Raw genomic sequence first — 17,881 nt, 5'->3', positions numbered from 1 at the left:
TGTCGCGTTGCAGCGTCGCTACTGATGTTTCTGCTTCAAGGTCAACCGCGGCAGATCAGGAAGAGCCTTCCAAGGTCGTCGGATAATAAAGCTTGGCACGCTCCAAACCCACGCGTCATTCTATACATTGAACATACCAAATCCATTGACGCATATATCAAATGCACACCACCTTATCTCCACGTGCACTCTTCTAACGATAGACATTATAGGACTCTTCCTACTGTTTCGCGGCGTCCAGCCTCGTCAACTTACGCGACCATCGCTGTAATTATTTGACTCGTAACAATTAACTTTTGGTTAATTACGTTTCGAATGACCTTCTCTCGCTCGACAGAATACACGACAACTGCTTATTTTTTAAGAAATGTTTTATTTTTCACACGTTGGCTCATTATTCATTTGGATTATTTTTAACGTAATTAGTTTTTGAATTTTAAAATTTGAGATTTTTGTCGATCGATAAAACTTTTATTCACGTACTGTACAAGGTTTAATTGTAAAAATGCACGTTTCTCAAAGTTGCCTCATCATTATGCTGCATTTCAACTCTTGTGGCGTAAGTGATAAACGAATATAATTAGGGGAATGATGAAATATTTATTGTACGTTATGTAAGTAATTTTATTATAAAATCAATAGAAAAAGATTTTGCTGTTTACAAATACGTATGAATTTCATTGAGCATTTAGTTTAAAAGATCTTACGCTGGGAGGTAAACATTGTTAGGAGGCTGTATGCTTTGAGATATTTGTTTGTTGAAGGAAGCACCGGTCATTTTATAATTCTGCTGGGATGAGAAGGAGTCATGGGATTTGGTTGATGGTAGAGCAGTGAGTGAGAAGTTAGGAACATCGTAAAGTGCGTTTGGACTATTTGCAGATTTATGGGATGTTTCTGGAACACCATAAACCGAATGGGGTTGAGATTGATGGTTGCTAAAACGTGAAGAAGTATCGGGGGTGTCATAAGTCGAGGACACTTCTGTAGTTGGTTGGCTTCCTGCATGGGACGAAGCTTCAGGGACACCATAAATTGATTGGACCCCAGATGGCTGATTGCTCAACCGGGAAGCTTCCGGGACGCCGTAAGTCGGGGACACACGTCCAATTTGCTTCTGATTGATGAATCGAGATGGTGGTCCATAAGTTTGGTCAAGGTTCTCACTTTGGTATTGATTGATTTTACGAGAAACTTCTGGAACACCATAGGTCGAAGATAATTTTCCAGAATGTTGTTGATTTTTCGATAGAGGAGAGCCAAAAGCAGAGCCTGAGTTTCCAGATTCTTGACTATTGCTCCAGTGTGATGGGACACCATAGGTTTCAGCAGGATTTTCAGTTGGATTAAGAGTAGAAGCCTCTGGTACTCCATAGGTAGGCGAAACATTGTTAAATTGTCTTTGATTGTTCCCATATCCTCTATTCTCATTCGTTTCATCCTCCAAACTATTCTTATTATTGCTCACATCGTAACGGTAACCTTCATTTCTTCTTTTCTCAGCTGCAGCTCTAAATTATATTTTCGATCGTTAATTAATTTTTTCAGATTTGTTTAAATTTCAAGGAAAATATTTTAGTAGAGAGAGAGAGAGAGAGAGAGAGAGAGAGAGAAAGCAAATTCTTTCAAATGCTGTTGAATAATCAGCAATGTAAGAGTTTCATCAAAAGAAATCATTGATCTTAGAGAAAGTAATTTAGTCAAAGTTAAAGTATCTATTTATTGGCACTTCCTGTGCTTACCTAGTTGCTTCTTGCATGGCCCTAGCGATGACCTCATTAACAGAATAGAAGTTTTTGGCTTTGGAGCAGTCGACCTTATTCCACCATTCGCAGACGAGAGTTTCTTGGTTGAACAAAGTACCATTTGGACAAAGGAAGGAGTCTTTGCGGCCGCCATTTTGACAGATATGGAAGGCTTGACAACTAGCTTCCTCATCTGCATAGTAGCCAGGGTATTGTTGCTGCTTACACTCGAACTGGGTTTGAGGAACTTCACGGAACGTTGGATAGTCTCTGCCCGGTACTCCTGGGATGGCCTTGGCCAACCATTCTTCTTCCAAGCTTTTTGGGTCTTCGTAACCGTAACCTTGGTCGTATGACAACTGCCTAGCAGGATACTCTTTCGTGTAACCGTCCTGCGCCTATGTAAAATTTCATTAAACAAAATTATTTCTCTTACATTAACAACGAAAGCTATAGAAATATCGAAGATTCAGCAAGTAAAATCCATAAAGAAAAACTTTTGAGAAATTTAATCAGGATCAGATTTTTTAAATGATGGAAAGTAGGTAGAAATGTTATTATCACTTGAACAATCAAACATTGTTGAAGAAACTTTGTTAGTTCTAATGTACTGTCACATTTTTTCACAAACGAACCTGAGCAGCAGCAGAAACACACAGAACTAAAAGACTCAATCTGAGAGCCATCGTTGAAGACTCTAACCGATATTCGGGCGATTGGTGAACGTAGGGAGAGGAAGATGTGCCAGATTGGATGCTGGATCAAAAAATGGAGTTGCTTTTATACGGGGACTGGTAGAAGTAGGACCTAGCCTGGCAAGGTTATTCCCCACTCGAAATGGAGCATCCTTCGATTGAATAGAGTGCCAGCGAAAGTGATCTGTATTTCGGCAATTAACGATGGCGTAATCGTACCTGCGCGAGTTCATCTTCTTAAGCCGAGGGACATCCATGGACAACATAATTCGTGACCTGATTTTTCGAAATAAAGAGTGAAACTAGACAATTGGCAAGTTCCTTGAGGAGTCAAGGCGGAGGATACCTGTCAATAACTCATTCAAGTTCATCCAACTTCTTTTTGTTTAAAACTTGCAAGCATGCGTATACACCTTCGGGGCTTCTTCAGCATTGAGACTCAATATAATGGATTGTAAATCGTTACGTCAGCCCAGTCAATACACTTCAAATGTGTGATCCTTCCAATTACTCCAACAAATTTTTGACAAGTTACTACGTCAGAAACAAAATCATCCAAATAATTAAATTTCTTCAGTAACTTCATTAGTTATTATTGAAATTTTTCCCACAAAAATTTCAAATTCAATTCCTTCAGTAAATTGATGCAAAAGATGTTTAAATAACTAATTAAATGAATTCTAATTCAATTGAAATATAGAAATATTTGTCATAGTATATAAACTTAAGTATTGACTTCTACACCAAATACTGCGTTAAAGTAGACATTCTAAAGTATATAAAGCAACAGGGCAAATAATGAAAAACGACAGAGCAGTAATATAAATCCAATTAAATGGTTATAAATAATGCGTTTAGTTATATACCTATACAAAGAAGATTTAATATACAAATAGTTAAATCATGTAATTACAAAATTGTAATTTTGAAAGTCCTAACAACGTTCTAATAGGGTATCTGATTTTTCAGTATTCACCGTAGCAAAAATTCGATTATCACGCATGCCCATCCGAGAATGACGAAGAAGAAAGGCTAGTGATTGATTTGACATGGCTGAAGAGGGAACGCATCATAACATCTGATATCATTCCATAAGAAAAACTAGTGCGATGTACGATGACCTCAAACACAATCCTGATGGTCATTGCTATTCTTGCGAAATTGGACTTGATTATATTTAATATGAGCTACATTCTTCATCATAATGATATCCAGCGCTATATTGATTTTGGCCAACTAGGATCAGGATTATGAAATAATATTCCCCACCCCAGCATCTCGAATAATTTTACAAAGGCCCACTCAAATCTGACCTTTTCAATGACCTCTCATTCTAATATCTGAAAGAACTATCGCCTTTACGATAATTCAGTATTCTAGTTTATTATGCTAAATAAATCAAGGAATAACAATTGAAAGCCAAAACTGCTATCTGCAGTGATGTGCCGAATGTTGTAAAAGTAAATCAATTTCTTTCTTATGTAAAGCATCATATATTATTTATCGATATTCTTGATTGATTCTGATCGTTTCTTTAATCGTATATTTTATATTGTAGTTGGGGTGTGATGAGACCTATTATGAAATGAACTCAATAATGCAGGACCTTTACCGCTTTCACGAGATCCATTATAAACTAGCTCAGTCAATTAAACTTTCCTTCTTGTGCACTGTTCGATTATCAAGATAATATCTCTTTCAATATTGTGGTAATTGATTTTGTAAGGTGCAATTAATATTCGTGGAGAATTATCTGTTGAAAAAAGGATATGTTTTTGTTCATTAGGCTCCGACTGTTATTTGGCATTCTGAATCTGGTTTTAATAACGTGTTGCAAGAGGATTCTATTTAAAACGGGGCGGCGTGTAATTTGAAAGATTTCCTCAGATTAAATATTGGCAAATCTTATGATATCACCGGAAGTCGAAATTTCACGGCATTGTAAAAAAATCGCAATAGCAGAAGAATGAAAATTCATTTTGCCAATCGTAGGCCGGTGTGAGTGGACAAAAAAATAGAATAACTATTATTATCCCACGCTAACGCCCGCATTATTAATATAATATGTTGGTCGATTTATGTAAATTTCACATGAATTAATACGTGGGATCTAACGAAGCATTAATTGTAAAGAGGAGAATGTCGAGTGATGTTGGAGCATTTTGTATCGCAGGGCAAAACTCGACACGTAGCTGTAATTTTCCTTGTTATTTCCGTAATACGGCTTTAATGACTCTCCTCCACTTTCCAGCTCGTTGCGACAAACTATATTGGATACTTTACCTCCTCTCCAATAATTGCGACATACGCACACTCATCAAATTTACTACAATTCGTCCCAGTAATAAAATGTAACTATACACATAACCAAGTGCAAAAATGTGAAATTTGCATGGGGAAACCTCAAAGTCAATTGCAGAAAAATTGCAAATAAAATGACTTGTAAAGTATTGTCGTTGAAATTCATCAGTGACAAAAATAATTATCATCTGGATGAAGTATAAATTATAACGAGATAATTATAGTCCAGATGTACTATATTCTCTTTAATATACGCATGCAACTAAAGGATTTTCCGATATACATATGTTGTTGTCATTTCTATTCTTAGACTATTATTCTTCAACAATCAACGTTAGCACTAATCATTAAAAGGTAAGATGTTCCATTGTTAACTGGAAATTTAACTTGATGTTTGGTTAGCCACCAGATTTTTTCGAGAAGCCAAATGCTAATATTGTTCTTCTTTGGTTTATTCCATCTGGCTTTACATAACTCTAATTTCAAATGGAAAATCGCAAAACTTAAATAAATTTGTTGTCGGATACTAATCAAGCTTATATATTGTAATACATCTTTATTACTTATAAGAAAAATAGATTTTCATACAAAACGAAGTCTATCATTACATAATGTTGGAATGTTTCATGCAAAAATTTACTGAATCCTGAAAAATATATTGACGAAGAACAGTTATAAATTTATCAGAAAAACCTGAGTGTATGAGGTACGCAACAATTATTCTAATGTATGTTAATCTACAAAATATAATGTACGAAAGAAAAATCGTTTTTTATTTGAGTATTCGTATACATAATTGGTAAAGAAAAAGTACTTAAAAATTATATGAGCTGCGATCAAATAAATACAAACCCTGCTCGATAATTAAGTAATATAAACAAAGAGAAAATTGTTTCAGTTACTGGCAATTATAATTTGTTTGTTAGAAAAATACAGTTAGAACATTCTAACTTCAATCTACGCATTGTTAATAATGTAAATGTGATTTTAATATATGGCATTTGGTTAAATTTTATTATGCTCTAATACTATGAAATAGGTAAGTAGCGATTTTGAATATTTGGTATAAAGCGTCCATTGTCCAAAGCTCTTTCGTCCCCACGAATTGGAGGCAAGTATTGGTCCTTATTATCCTTAAAATTGGAAGAATCATTGGAAACTTCTTCGTTAGATTTCCTCTCATTATTCTTATCGCTACTTCCTTGATTATTGCCATTAAAAATGTTATGCCGATTGATATTTGGCAATGAATTTTCATTACTCAAAGGTGGTGGAAGATACTGAGTTCTGGAGTCTCCTTCTTGAAATCGATACTGATGCTGGTCGAATGGCTCGTTGCCAGCATTAAAATCGCTGTCGCCCTGCCTAAAGTCCTTTTGATCAGCGAAATTATCCTTGGATCCTCCCAAATTAGCTCCAGTGTCGATAAATCCTGTGCTAACGCTGGTTATTTGTCCGGGTGCCCTAGAACCAGAAGTTATTTGCACGGATATGATTGGTTTACCCAAGGATCCGTGACTGGGATCCGGTAGGTAAGTCGGACTTGGCGTAACGACCACTTTGGTATGACCTTGATCCCCATTAGCAGTGAATCCTGTAAGCTGATAATTGGGTCGCTCACTCGTGGCAAAATCGGGGAACAGACTACCAGCTACTGCGGATGATCCAGGAAGTTCTTTATTAACGCTAGGGAAGCCGTTACCTAATCCGTCACGGAATCCTCCGCTTGGTCTTTTATCTTTGCTATCTGAGATTGCTCCTGGCTCATTAGAGCCTAATGTTGGATAAGGTCTGTCCGATTTATTCGAATCTATGATAGAATGATGACCTTCGAATTTATCGGAACTTGCTGTAGGATAAGATCCCTCGGGTCTTCCCAAATCGTCTATGGGATAAGGTCCCTGAGAACTGCTAAAATCCAAAGGATACGGACCTTGGGGTCTGCTTAAATCTACTGCAGAATAAGGTCTTTTAGGTTTATCCGAATCTGTCGTAGGGTAAGGTCTCTCAGATCCATGCGAGTCTATTTTGGGGTAAGGTCTTTCAGCTCTGTCCGAACTTATTGTGGGGTAAGGTCTCTCAGGCCTATCCGAACTTATTGTAGGATAAGGTCTCTCTGGTCTATCCGAACTTAATGTAGGATAAAATCTTTCAGGTCCATCTGATCCAGTCGCAGGGTAGGGTCCCTCGGGTACATCCGATCCAGTTGTAGGGTAAGGTCTCTCAGGTCCTTCCGAACTTGTGGAATAAGGCTTCTCGGGTCTCTCCGTTAATGGTGGATAAGGTGGTCTCTCCGACGCTACACCTTTATCATGAACATCGTTAGGTGCTAAATATTGACGATTGGTCGATAAATCATCAAGCCTTGGAAGATTGTTGAGGAAACTATCATGGAAATCAGGAATCAAGTATGATCTACCGGGTGAATTGTAATTTGTAGATATGGCTGACGTTTGATAGGAGTTCTGGTACTGATTTGTACCCTGGGGTGCGTTGAATTTATCGGAGTAGCTGGAGTAGTCGTTGAAAGGTAAATATTCTGGCTTCGGTGGCTGTTGCTTATTGAGCAAATCATTGGACGCTGGCTCGTAAGGAGATAACGGAGATGACTGAGGCTGATCGAGTTTTGGCTCTTCGAATTTGTAACCTTGTTCGGAACTTGTCTCAAATTTGTTTGCAGTTCCTAATTGATTTCGATCATTGTCAGAGGACTGTGGACCAAGGTAAGAAGGTCCTGGCTTCAATGGATACTTTTCACCAAAATTCCCATCATCCAAGCCACATTTTCCATCCTTATCATAACAATTGTTGCTATCAATTGGAAAATTTGTTAACTCTGTTGATCGATTAATTTCAATGATCGTCCTTTGCCTGTCTCCGTTTCTTTTCGGTTCTAAATACTGATTCTTAACACCGAAATTATTCCTGTCATTTCTGTTATCGTTTAATCCTTGATTGGGCTCGTAATAGCTCTTGGTATTCGACTCACTTCCGTGGTTGAATGAAAAACCTCTTGGAATACTGTCCTCTTCTTTTCTAGGTGGTAAATACTCTGGCTTTTGTTTATTCTGATTGCTTCTATTATTTTCATTATTTCTATCATTAAAATCATTTCTATTATGTAAATCGTAGTTAGGATTTTCGAAAGTCGACCTATCATAATCATTACTCTGGTAATTGTTCTGATCCTGGTTCCTTCTACTCTGAACTTGTCTATTGTCAGCACGTTGGTTGTCATAGCTACTATCAGTCGGTGGTAGGTAATTGACTCCTTGATTCTCAAATCTCTTCTCGCTCTTAGCTTGACGATCGTTATTAAGCCCTCTGTTCGATTGAAGGTCTCTCGCAATGCTCTTGAACGGTCTATCATTATACCCTGCACCGTTGGCTGATTGGGTTTGGTAACCAGAATTAGCGTTATGTTGACTCTGATGGTAGCCCAAACTGCCCTCTCCCGTTCCTGCTAATGAAAGATCAAGGTCGTTTAATGCATTTCCGCCATCTTGAAACTGTCCAGAATTCGTTCTGCTCGGTGCCTTCTGGTTTGAATTGCCAGACGATATGCTTCCACGATTCAACTTGTCATTGAGAGAATAAAGTTCCAATGCATTGTCGCATTCAAAATCGTACCACCAATCACAGACAAAATATTTCTGATTGAAGATACTGCCTGATGGACACAGGAACGAGGCTTTCACTCCTCCGGTATTGCAGACATGGAAAACCTGGAAAAAGTAATGAGTAAATATTATGGAACCGAGAGATTTAATTAGAAAAAGGATAAATATGAGTGAGTGATAATTAAGAAATTATAGCAAATTATAAAGCTGGTATGAGTGATTGAATAGAAAGTTCAGAAGCGCATTGTGATATTATAGTTGCTTTGAAAGAAGACGGGCATCCAGTTAGAAATATGACGAGCCATTGAATCTGAAGCAGAGCGATGTTTCATAAGGTTGCAAAGCATAGTGTACCGATAATTCAAATGACGAAAGGCTAATATACAAACCTGACACTTGGTTTCGACATCCGCGTAATAACCTCCCGGAGTCTTGTCTGCGCAACTGAATGAAGTCTCCGGGATGTAGCTCAGGTTGGGATAGTCCAATCCTGGTGTTCCTGGAACGGCGTCCTGCCAGCCATCCGAGTCCAACCGATGGGCGACACCAGCATCGAGGAGGCCCAAATTTTGCAACTCCCGCATTGGCTCCTCATGTTTCTCATATCTGCTCCCCGATTGGTGGTCGGAATTGCTTTCGTAACCCCTCGACCCAGCATCCTGGTAGCTTTGGTAGGGATATTCTTGCGGCGGAGACTGCGGAAACAGTAAAAGTGACGATGTGACACTGAAAATCTCGCTTTCACGCTTGGAAAACGCTATAAAAAGCTATAGGAATCTCAAACGATAGTCTCGAGAACTACGAATTTCTCGGCGAAGACTGCTCGTAAATTATCATTTGGAATTTCATGCAACCAAATTATTGGGTAGTTTGGAAAATAATGACCAATTTGTGGGTCGATCTTTAGCATTGTCCGATAGTCAAACGTTGACTATGAATTATTATTACGGATTTAATACGATTAAATTATTGCATTGTTTCGGATAGATGATGGACAATCTTCCTTGGCATTATAAAATACTTGGAGTTAAGCACTTCAAAGGAGTATACTCCTTATAAAGTATTTGTTTTATCTGGGAAATAAGCTGGAAAAAGTAACCAAGCAATTTGAAGTGTTGCAATTGGTTCTTGGGTACACTTGAAATGATGGGCATCAAAATTAGATGTACGTGGAGAATATAAGGTATAATTTGATTTGGCAAGGATCGTACAGAGTAGTCTCGGCTTCATTTGCAAAAATGAATGAACCTTGAATTGTAGTAATTATCTCTCTTTAACCTAGCTGGTTTAATGATAAATGGTGAGTTGTGTAACATGAAATTATTCGAAAAATAAACAAGTGATTAGCAATCTGTTCCTTCTGACAGATGTTCCGTTCCCATTTAGAGCTTTCGAGAAACTGAATAAATATATAAGATAAGGAAAAATAGATCACTACAAATATCATGTACTGACATCCTCAATTTATACCCACCACTAACTACATGCTCAACAGTGTGAGAAAGTTCAAGCTATAATTCCAGCTGGAATTTATTTTTCAACTATAGAAACACGAAACCAGGAAAAGTCTGAACTGAAACAATTTGCAGCTGCGGATAACGTATATCGAGAGAAAGAAAGGAGAATAGTTTTACAAGATAGCCATGATTAAATTAGGATGCAAAATTCTATCGCAATGCTGCATTTTTAAATGGCAAATTTTAATTTACGACCGTAGTAATGAGTAGTAACAAAGTGAAAAATGGTAGCAACAGTTTCGCACCGATCGTTAATTCGTTCCGGCAGAAATATATCGAAGTTTAATAACGCCAGAGTCGTTGTGTTTTGTAGCCAATAATTATCTATCCGAGCAAGAGTGGAGTACAAGAAGAAAATACAGGAAAAGAAACGAGTTTAAGCAGTATGTTGCAAAAATTAGTAATCGAAGTTAATTCGAAGGAGTAGAATTCAAGGAAGATACTTGGCTGGATCGTAAAATCAGGGATCTGGGAAAGATCTTGCAGGGAATATTTGGAGGATAGAGATTGAGATAGATATGAAGATAAGCAGTATACGTCTTTGGTCATAAAGTGTTAGATTTCGCAACGTGTTCGAGTAGAGTTTACGATCGCTGGAGCAATGTAATTCGACAGTTGGTCAGTCGCTGGGAATTGAGATTTTGATCCAGACTCTGGTTAGCTACATAGTACTTCAAAAAATACAGGTGTGAGGATAAAAGCACCTGACGCTAATCTCGAGACATCTTGTTAACAATAATACTCCAAAAATTTATGTGCAATTAAAAAATAGGCAAGTGCGTAAAATAAAAGCGTGTTAGTGTGAATATTGGTAAAATGACAAGGAAACGATACGCGAGTAGGAGTTGGAAGATATAATGGTTGAGTGGGGGCGAGTAACGGTAGTCTTCGATCTGGTTAATAATTAATTATTGCTGGGGGCATGAGCGATAGGCGTACTGGCAGCGATTCAGGTAGTCAGTGGAGCAGTGAGAGATACATGGGAGATATATTCTTCTGCTATCCCGTAGTTCGAGAGAGCCTCTCGCAGGAGTCGTGACCGTAGAAAGCGGATGCTATATGTATGCGTGTTCCACATTCGTACAAATATTGCGCCACCAAGGCGCTATCTAGTCCCGGCCAGAGCGATGCAACGGATAATACGCTTGCATCGCCGCGCATCTTATGCAATTATGTCGAGCAGCACTCCACTTCACTCCAATCCACTCCACTGCTCTAGCCAGGATCGATTATGCCAATACTTTTCCTTGAATCTACCTGCGGCACCATCTATGTGATCATACAACTCCCTTCGTCTCGGCTCGTCCCGGCTAATACTCGGCCTCTTTACGCGATATTCTCTTTTCATCTAAATCTCCAAAGGAAAAAGAATCCCCTTGGATTTATTCTTATTCCCTCCCTCCATCGTGCATCTCATCCTCGTATAAGATCGATCTAACCGAACGCACTGGCTTTCCTTTTTTATACGATACTGGCTATTCCTTTCAATATATTTCCACGACGATCCATTTCTCTCCTTTCCTCTTATACTTTCCGTGCATATATACGAGGATTCGCTCGATCAGAATGCATTAAGGATCCTTTTCGCCATTCTTGGAGTTTTTTTCCAATTAATTTTAATTTCGCCTTTTGTACCTTCTTCCTGTTTTATTTAGAATCCTCTTTACGTTATTTGTTATGCGTTTTATAATATTTGGATAAATATATTCATCGTTATTATTTTTATTTATGTACATCGACTTACATTTGAACTTCCCACGGCCTCTCCAGTACTCATAAAATTATTTTACCTACATTTTCTTCTGGAAAATCGTAATTATTGCCTATTTTATACTCGTCTCTTTTGAAACTTTCTAGCAATTCTCGATCATCAAATTAATTCAGAGATCCTTGTATGTTTTTATAAATTGCTTATTTATAATACGATATAGTTTAAAGGGTGGTTTAATTTATCTGGAGCGAGGGTATATCGATTAGTTCAGCCGAAAGCTGTCAATCTCCACAAATCGTATTGGATAATTTCTTATCCCTGCTCGTATGTTCTCCGAGTTAATTAACGGACCAATCGGCTTCTGCACGCTGTCTATCAGCAATAATTGGAACTTTCATCGGTTATAAATAATCGTGAACAATAGTGCTTTACCCTCGAGGAACTGCGATTAAGCACCATGAGGAAATTTACCGCTTCTCCCATTTTCATGATTTTCAGGTAATAAAGTTATTAGAAAAATTACCGGCTCGTTTGCGATACTCTCCTGAACGGAAAGCATGGCTCTCAAAGATAATGCACCGAGGGATTACGAATGTGTGGTAAAGGAGCTAACGATACAAATTATAACTAATTGTGGGGCTGTTCGCGCCGCGCTTAACCCGAAGACAACTTTACAAGAGAAGATTATAAGCTTAATGTAGGCTTAAGTAATTGGATGAATGCCAGTCAGTATTACTTTTATCACATTACGTAGTCTCATGCACCAAGTCAATTATTCGGAAATTATATTATACTAGGATGTATGCAGCAGGAAACTGCGGAAATCGATGAAATCTCGAAATTAGAAAATCTCTCTAATAACCATTTCTTACCAATTTTTAATTAAAGCAAACTTTCAGGACGGGGAAATGAATTCGAGGATTGTAACCAGGAGACTGCCAAGTTTGTGTTCGAAGAACAGAATATTATGGTGATTGAAATCACGAAGGGATGACGAATTTATGGTCAGTAATATTTTTGTATAAATTATCGAGTTAAGAAGTGCAGAAGTAAGAGTTGGCCGAGCATTGTGCGAAAGTTTCTATGAGATTAAGCACGCCCCAGCTTTGATTAATCTTCATTAGTAGAAACTTCGGTATTTCCTTAAATATTTATAAGGAACTTTAGGAATTGGAGTTGTATAAATGTATATCACGTGGATTTCAGGTAGAATGGAGAACAACATGGCGTAAATATTACTGGAGTGGCTGCATGTAATTATGGAAGATGGGTTTAGTACAATGGAAACGGAAAAGTATAATGAAAGAGGCATCGTTGCTGGGTAGAAATGAAAGGAAAGGGAAGGAAAGAGAAGGAAAGGGAACGAAAGTGAAGGCTAGCCGATGCCTTATGAAATATATATATATTGTAGGATAAGAGAGAAATATAGTGTGGGTGATCGGAGGGTAGGGGGAAGGGGGGGGGAGAGATGAGTTAAATCCATAATGCTCCAGTTCGAACAAAGCTGCATTCTTCGGAAATGACTAAGTAACCACTATTTTGCATAAGAAATAACTGCAAACTTATTTCACATTCAAGAAATGCTCGTCATAATTCATTATCAGGAAGTTCATCGTAATTTATCATCGTTTCAATTATGTGTCAAACAGTATTCGTCTCAGCATGTCCCTAAAGAACCTTGGCGAACAACGGTCAGTTACCCAAATACAATAGAATTTTCAATCTCTAATCTTTATAATGATAATTTTGCTCAGAAGTAAAATATAAGCAATTACTTGCATAATTTTTAGTGGTTGTAAAAAAGGAGGATATTTTGAGTATTATAAATGCCATTAAGGAACTTTCTACGCCTTTCCTAGAGACATTAAAAGTTTTAGGATAGATTCAAGCTACTTTTCTAATTAAGGTAAAAGCGGAGGTTTTAGTCCACAATACACCAGCAAGATAAATTTTAGCGTGAATTATGCAATAATTATTTTACTGTTTGAAAAGCGTCACTTTCATTTCAATTCTCTCACAGCTAAAATATAATTACGGGTACTTACTGGTTCAGCGCAGACGATCGTGATAATAATCAAACTGAACAGTGGAAACATTTGGTCACGACTGGAACGAAATATAAAGTCATTAAACAATCGATGAGAATAAATACTTGGTTCCAGGTAATTAGTCAACAATTGCAACTTGGAACAATCCATAAATAAGGAAGCTCGGAGCGTTTATTCCCCGATTCTAATGAGCATCATCATTGAGAATGACTAAAATTAATTTTAAAGATAATTAACTTCGATAGCTCATCAAGTAAGATTGATTAAAAAGTAATGTCAATTTAATTCTAGTCTCTCTGCTGATTACTGCACCCTTGACCTTTAGTGCCAGTGAACTTATATTCATGACACCGTTATACTCACTTGAGTTTCACGACTGAAGATGAAATTTTGCGGTCTTTGAGTGGTTAAGGAAGGTTTATATATATTTTGCACTATATTTACAAAGTAACTTTGATCTTCATTAGGACATTTTGAATTATCCACTTATTCATTTTTTCCTTTAGCCCTATTAATCTTTCTTCTGTAATAAAGAATTATTATAAAAAACAAGTCATTCTATAATTTGTATAAAAATTATTTTTAAAAAGTACCTAAGTCCACTGAGAGTTGGTGTTTATTAAAAAGATTGTATTCGCAAGTAAAGCGTTGCAAAAAGCACAAAAAAGATGTGCCAAAAACTGAACAATGAAAAACACAAGTAATCACGCTGGAAGTAACTGGCGATGCCGGTGAGTCTTTGGCGAGGACTACAAGAACAAAGAAAAGGAGGAAGAGATGGGGGCCCGTTGACAGATGGCGAGTTGAGTGAAAACGATAGTGAAATCGTGGATGGAGCACCGAGTAGCGCGCAAGAATCTGTCGGAATAGAACGTTCGCCATCCGCCTTTATAGGGCATCCCCACGGAGGGACAAGAAATGTGTTTTTCACCAGCGGCCCACCCCTCGCTACACGTAAACTACAGGGACAAAACATCGTGCGTACACAGACATTATTCTTTCTCGATGACGGAATAGACCAAGATGGCAGAAAATACTATTAACTGCAGAGATTCCTATCCATCCTTCATGAACACAGTGTCAATAAAATAAAATTTCATTGTTACCTTTAATAAATATAGAAATGAAATAAAAACAACCCTGACACTTTTATTAGTATTACATATATTCCGTTTAAATAGAGTATATCATAAAAAAAACGATTAAGATGTTTTATATCTTATAGACGATAAATTATTCGACATAGGAACAATAAAGTATCTGACTTTGATCGGGTGTTTTAAAAGATCCAAGGTCAGGTGTATGATGCTACAGCGTTGGAGGGAGTACAATGCCACGTAAGGTGTTGGAAAATATGTCACCGTGCTCTCTCATCGGTAGTATGCAATTGTAGATAGCGAGAAAACATGAGTGCGAAGTGACAGATATGAATGTCGTTCCGGATTCCGAGAGATCATCTCTCTCGCTCTCTCTCTCTCTCTCTCTCTCCCTTGCTCCCTCTCACCATCTCCCCTCTCTTTCCAACAGTTAGCCTTACTATTTGTATCTCTCTATCCGAATATGTTTGCCTCTCTCCACTTTACTCGATTTCTCCCTATCTCCCCCTTCCTTCTATTTTCTTCTTCATCATACTTTTTACAACAATTTACACCTCTGCATACCCTCTTTTTTTAATCACCATACTTTAGTCCCTAAATTCATCCATTCATGCCCATTCACCCAAATTTCTCCTTTAGAAGTTCTTCCTGCATTTCTATTTGTCTTTATTTATCAAAATTTCCACACACCATTTCCATCCTTATCTCCAGCATTCGCTCTCTCGCCAATGCGCGTCAACCCTTTGAGAACGGAACGTTTTATCATTTTCTTGTCCAAAAGGAACACAAAGCTATTGTTACTCAATCCGTGAACAGTGTTTTATCATCTGTGGAAGCTTAAAAGGCTTGGAGCAAATCCTGCAGCCACGTTCAACACTATTAGTTTTCGGTTCATGAAACTAATTTACCTGCCTATATTAGCTGATTTCAATTAAGAGACTGACTCGTTCCTGTCCTTGAAAAAAAAAACAGTATTCATGACTCCAGCCATGAATATATTTCAAAATTAAGCATACAATTTTGCAGAAACCGTATACGCTTCCTGGTGTCCCAAAAGAAAATCGGGCGTGAGCCTATGAGATAACTGTCGAGCGAGAAATATTGTTCTTCAAAAAAGTCTCCTCGGTCAGTTTTTGCTGGAGCGTGTATAATATACTTTCAAGCAGTTACCGGCACTTAGTTTATTTACAAAATTGCATAAAATTGCAAGACTGATTTAATTCTCAAGATTTAATTTTGCTCTGTCCCCCAGGAATACATAATACTTAAATTTAATTACTCATTCCTTCCAAGAGCACCTGTTGCTCCGATGAAATGGTAGACTGCTGGAACGCTGCGAAATTGCTGCTTTGCGTATCAAGAGTAAAGTATATCAATTCAATTTTCCCATTATATGATAAATTACTTTCCCAATTTGAATGCTTATGTAAGTTCTCGAGCTTTTCCAGATACGATAATATTATCGATTAGAGAGAATTTCGAATGTCCCTCCTTTTCGGACGGGCTTTATCACATTTAATAAAGATTGTGCAATGCTAATTTATCTCTTACAATTATTTAAAGTAGTAAGCAAAGCGGTGGAACGGCAGCGTTAGAACTTCCTGCCTTTAACCTTACGATCTGTTTTATGTTTCGCACACGTGCTTGCCTAATTTCACCAAAAATAAGTGAAATTCTCTCTTTGGATAGAACAAAACACTTGGGCAACACGATGTAATTAGAGAATGTCTAACAAGACATTCTGACATTATTTGCCTTTCGCCATTTTTAGTCGAATAGTTGACCATTGAATTTAATTATTCACCTTTGTATGGGTGTCACAGTTTATTTTAGAAAAAAAGGATCACTACACTCTTTTACCAGAAGAATTTCGCTATTAACAATAACAGCTTCCATCTACAATCAACGTTGAAGGCGTGCTGAAATGGTCCAGTTGCATTTCAGTATTTAGCAGTCGTAACATGTAATTATTGCGTTAGACTCGTAGAATAATATTTTCGCGACTCGAGGATCGACTGGCGTCGGCTGCTACCGAAATGGAGATGAAAGCTTCGATTCCTCGCTTGTACCAATCTCCATAGATCACGCGATCTTCATAGACACTTGCCGCCTAATTACTATCAGGGAATGAACTTTCTCACTTTCCGTCATAATCACGCATTAATGATGTAAACGTCCATTTCGCAATGGTACCGTTCACATTCAATGGACTTGAGATGCTTCTTTCGTCATTTGCCAAAAGAATCCACCGCAACATCCAGTTTATAATTGCTAGATCCAAGAAAATCCAAGAGAAAAAGTACATTTAATTTTCAACGACCTTCGTGATACTTTGATATCTTCATTCGACAATTCCAAAGCATAAACTATAAATCTTTTACTCCAAGTTGCTACATTCCAATACTACAAGTCACTATTGTGATATCTTCATCCAATTCGTGTCGCAAGCTCAATTATTTATGTATTGTCTGCCGCTTATATAGTATAGAACTCTTGAGGTATTACAGCATAATGTGGCTGAGCTAAAACTCAATGAAGACTGAAAACTTATATATCGTGCATGGTAGATATTAAGAAGCTTCTTGATATCTGAATACAATCGTGCGTGTACTGTATTGGATTTTTCATGCTACCCAATCTGGAATTCATTGTATATATACTTATGGTAGATATGAAAGATTCTATCTATCTAGAATATGTTGCATGTATATCATGTATGGGATTTTAAAAGATTCCATTTAGTAAGAGACTGTTGTTATATACTACTGGATGCTGTCTTTGTTCCTGTATCTCGAATACAATTCCTTGCTATTACCAGCAGATTCTAGGCTGCTCTCTATTCGTAGTCTTGTAATGCAGCTCGATACTATTATTATTAGCCAGATATGCTTCATTGTACTATATATCATTGTGTACATCTACTATAACAGGATCCCGTAATACCACTGTAAGATACCGAGAGACCCTGTTTTTGCATAACATCCCATGATGTGCGAAATGAAGCGTTAGGTTTAGCGAGAAAACGATGAATAATAAAATAAGATGAGCTGTGTACACTCGGGGCTACCAGATATTTCTGGTCTTTCATAAGCGACCAATTACTTTGTTAAACACGCATCTAGTTTAAATCTATTCCACGTTAAGCTC

General features: G+C 37.5%; 2 protein-coding genes across 2 annotated transcripts; both read right to left on the bottom strand.

Moving 5' to 3' along the window:
- Nucleotides 1-703: 703 nt before the first annotated feature.
- Nucleotides 704-2,431, bottom strand: LOC136772772 (uncharacterized). Its single transcript, XM_066725898.1, has 3 exons — nt 2,381-2,431; nt 1,743-2,143; nt 704-1,511 (listed from the first exon to the last, which is right to left on the bottom strand). The coding sequence occupies exons 1-3, from the start codon at nt 2,429-2,431 to the stop codon at nt 704-706; spliced, it is 1,260 nt and encodes a 419-aa protein (XP_066581995.1).
- Nucleotides 2,432-5,769: 3,338 nt separating this feature from the next.
- Nucleotides 5,770-14,413, bottom strand: LOC136772771 (1-phosphatidylinositol 3-phosphate 5-kinase-like). Its single transcript, XM_066725897.1, has 5 exons — nt 14,231-14,413; nt 14,001-14,160; nt 13,635-13,695; nt 8,751-9,056; nt 5,770-8,466 (listed from the first exon to the last, which is right to left on the bottom strand). Exons 3-5 carry the CDS (start codon nt 13,683-13,685, stop codon nt 5,770-5,772), a joined length of 3,054 nt encoding a protein of 1,017 aa, XP_066581994.1. The 5' UTR covers nt 13,686-13,695; nt 14,001-14,160; nt 14,231-14,413.
- Between the last annotated feature and the right edge of the window lie 3,468 nt (nt 14,414-17,881).

Source organism: Prorops nasuta, unplaced genomic scaffold (genome assembly GCF_024137725.1).
Source record: "Prorops nasuta isolate Cenicafe-Biocafe unplaced genomic scaffold, Cenicafe_Pnas_1.2 PNAS00004, whole genome shotgun sequence".
NCBI lineage: Eukaryota > Metazoa > Arthropoda > Insecta > Hymenoptera > Bethylidae > Prorops > Prorops nasuta.
The sequence above is the reverse complement of the archived record's forward strand: the minus strand, read 5'-3'. Positions and strand labels throughout refer to the sequence as shown.

Coding starts and splice junctions, on each gene's coding strand:
- LOC136772771 (XM_066725897.1), bottom strand. CDS start 13,685: ATGTTTCCACTGTTCAGTTTGATTATTATCACGATCGTCTGCGCTGAA. Junction 9,057..13,634: donor CGATCGTCTGCGCTGAACCA/GTAAGTACCCGT, acceptor CTGTTTCCGCAG/TCTCCGCCGCAAGAATATCC. Junction 8,467..8,750: donor ATGTCGAAACCAAGTGTCAG/GTTTGTATATTA, acceptor TACTTTTTCCAG/GTTTTCCATGTCTGCAATAC.
- LOC136772772 (XM_066725898.1), bottom strand. CDS start 2,431: ATGGCTCTCAGATTGAGTCTTTTAGTTCTGTGTGTTTCTGCTGCTGCT. Junction 2,144..2,380: donor GTGTTTCTGCTGCTGCTCAG/GTTCGTTTGTGA, acceptor AATTTTACATAG/GCGCAGGACGGTTACACGAA. Junction 1,512..1,742: donor GCCATGCAAGAAGCAACTAG/GTAAGCACAGGA, acceptor AATATAATTTAG/AGCTGCAGCTGAGAAAAGAA.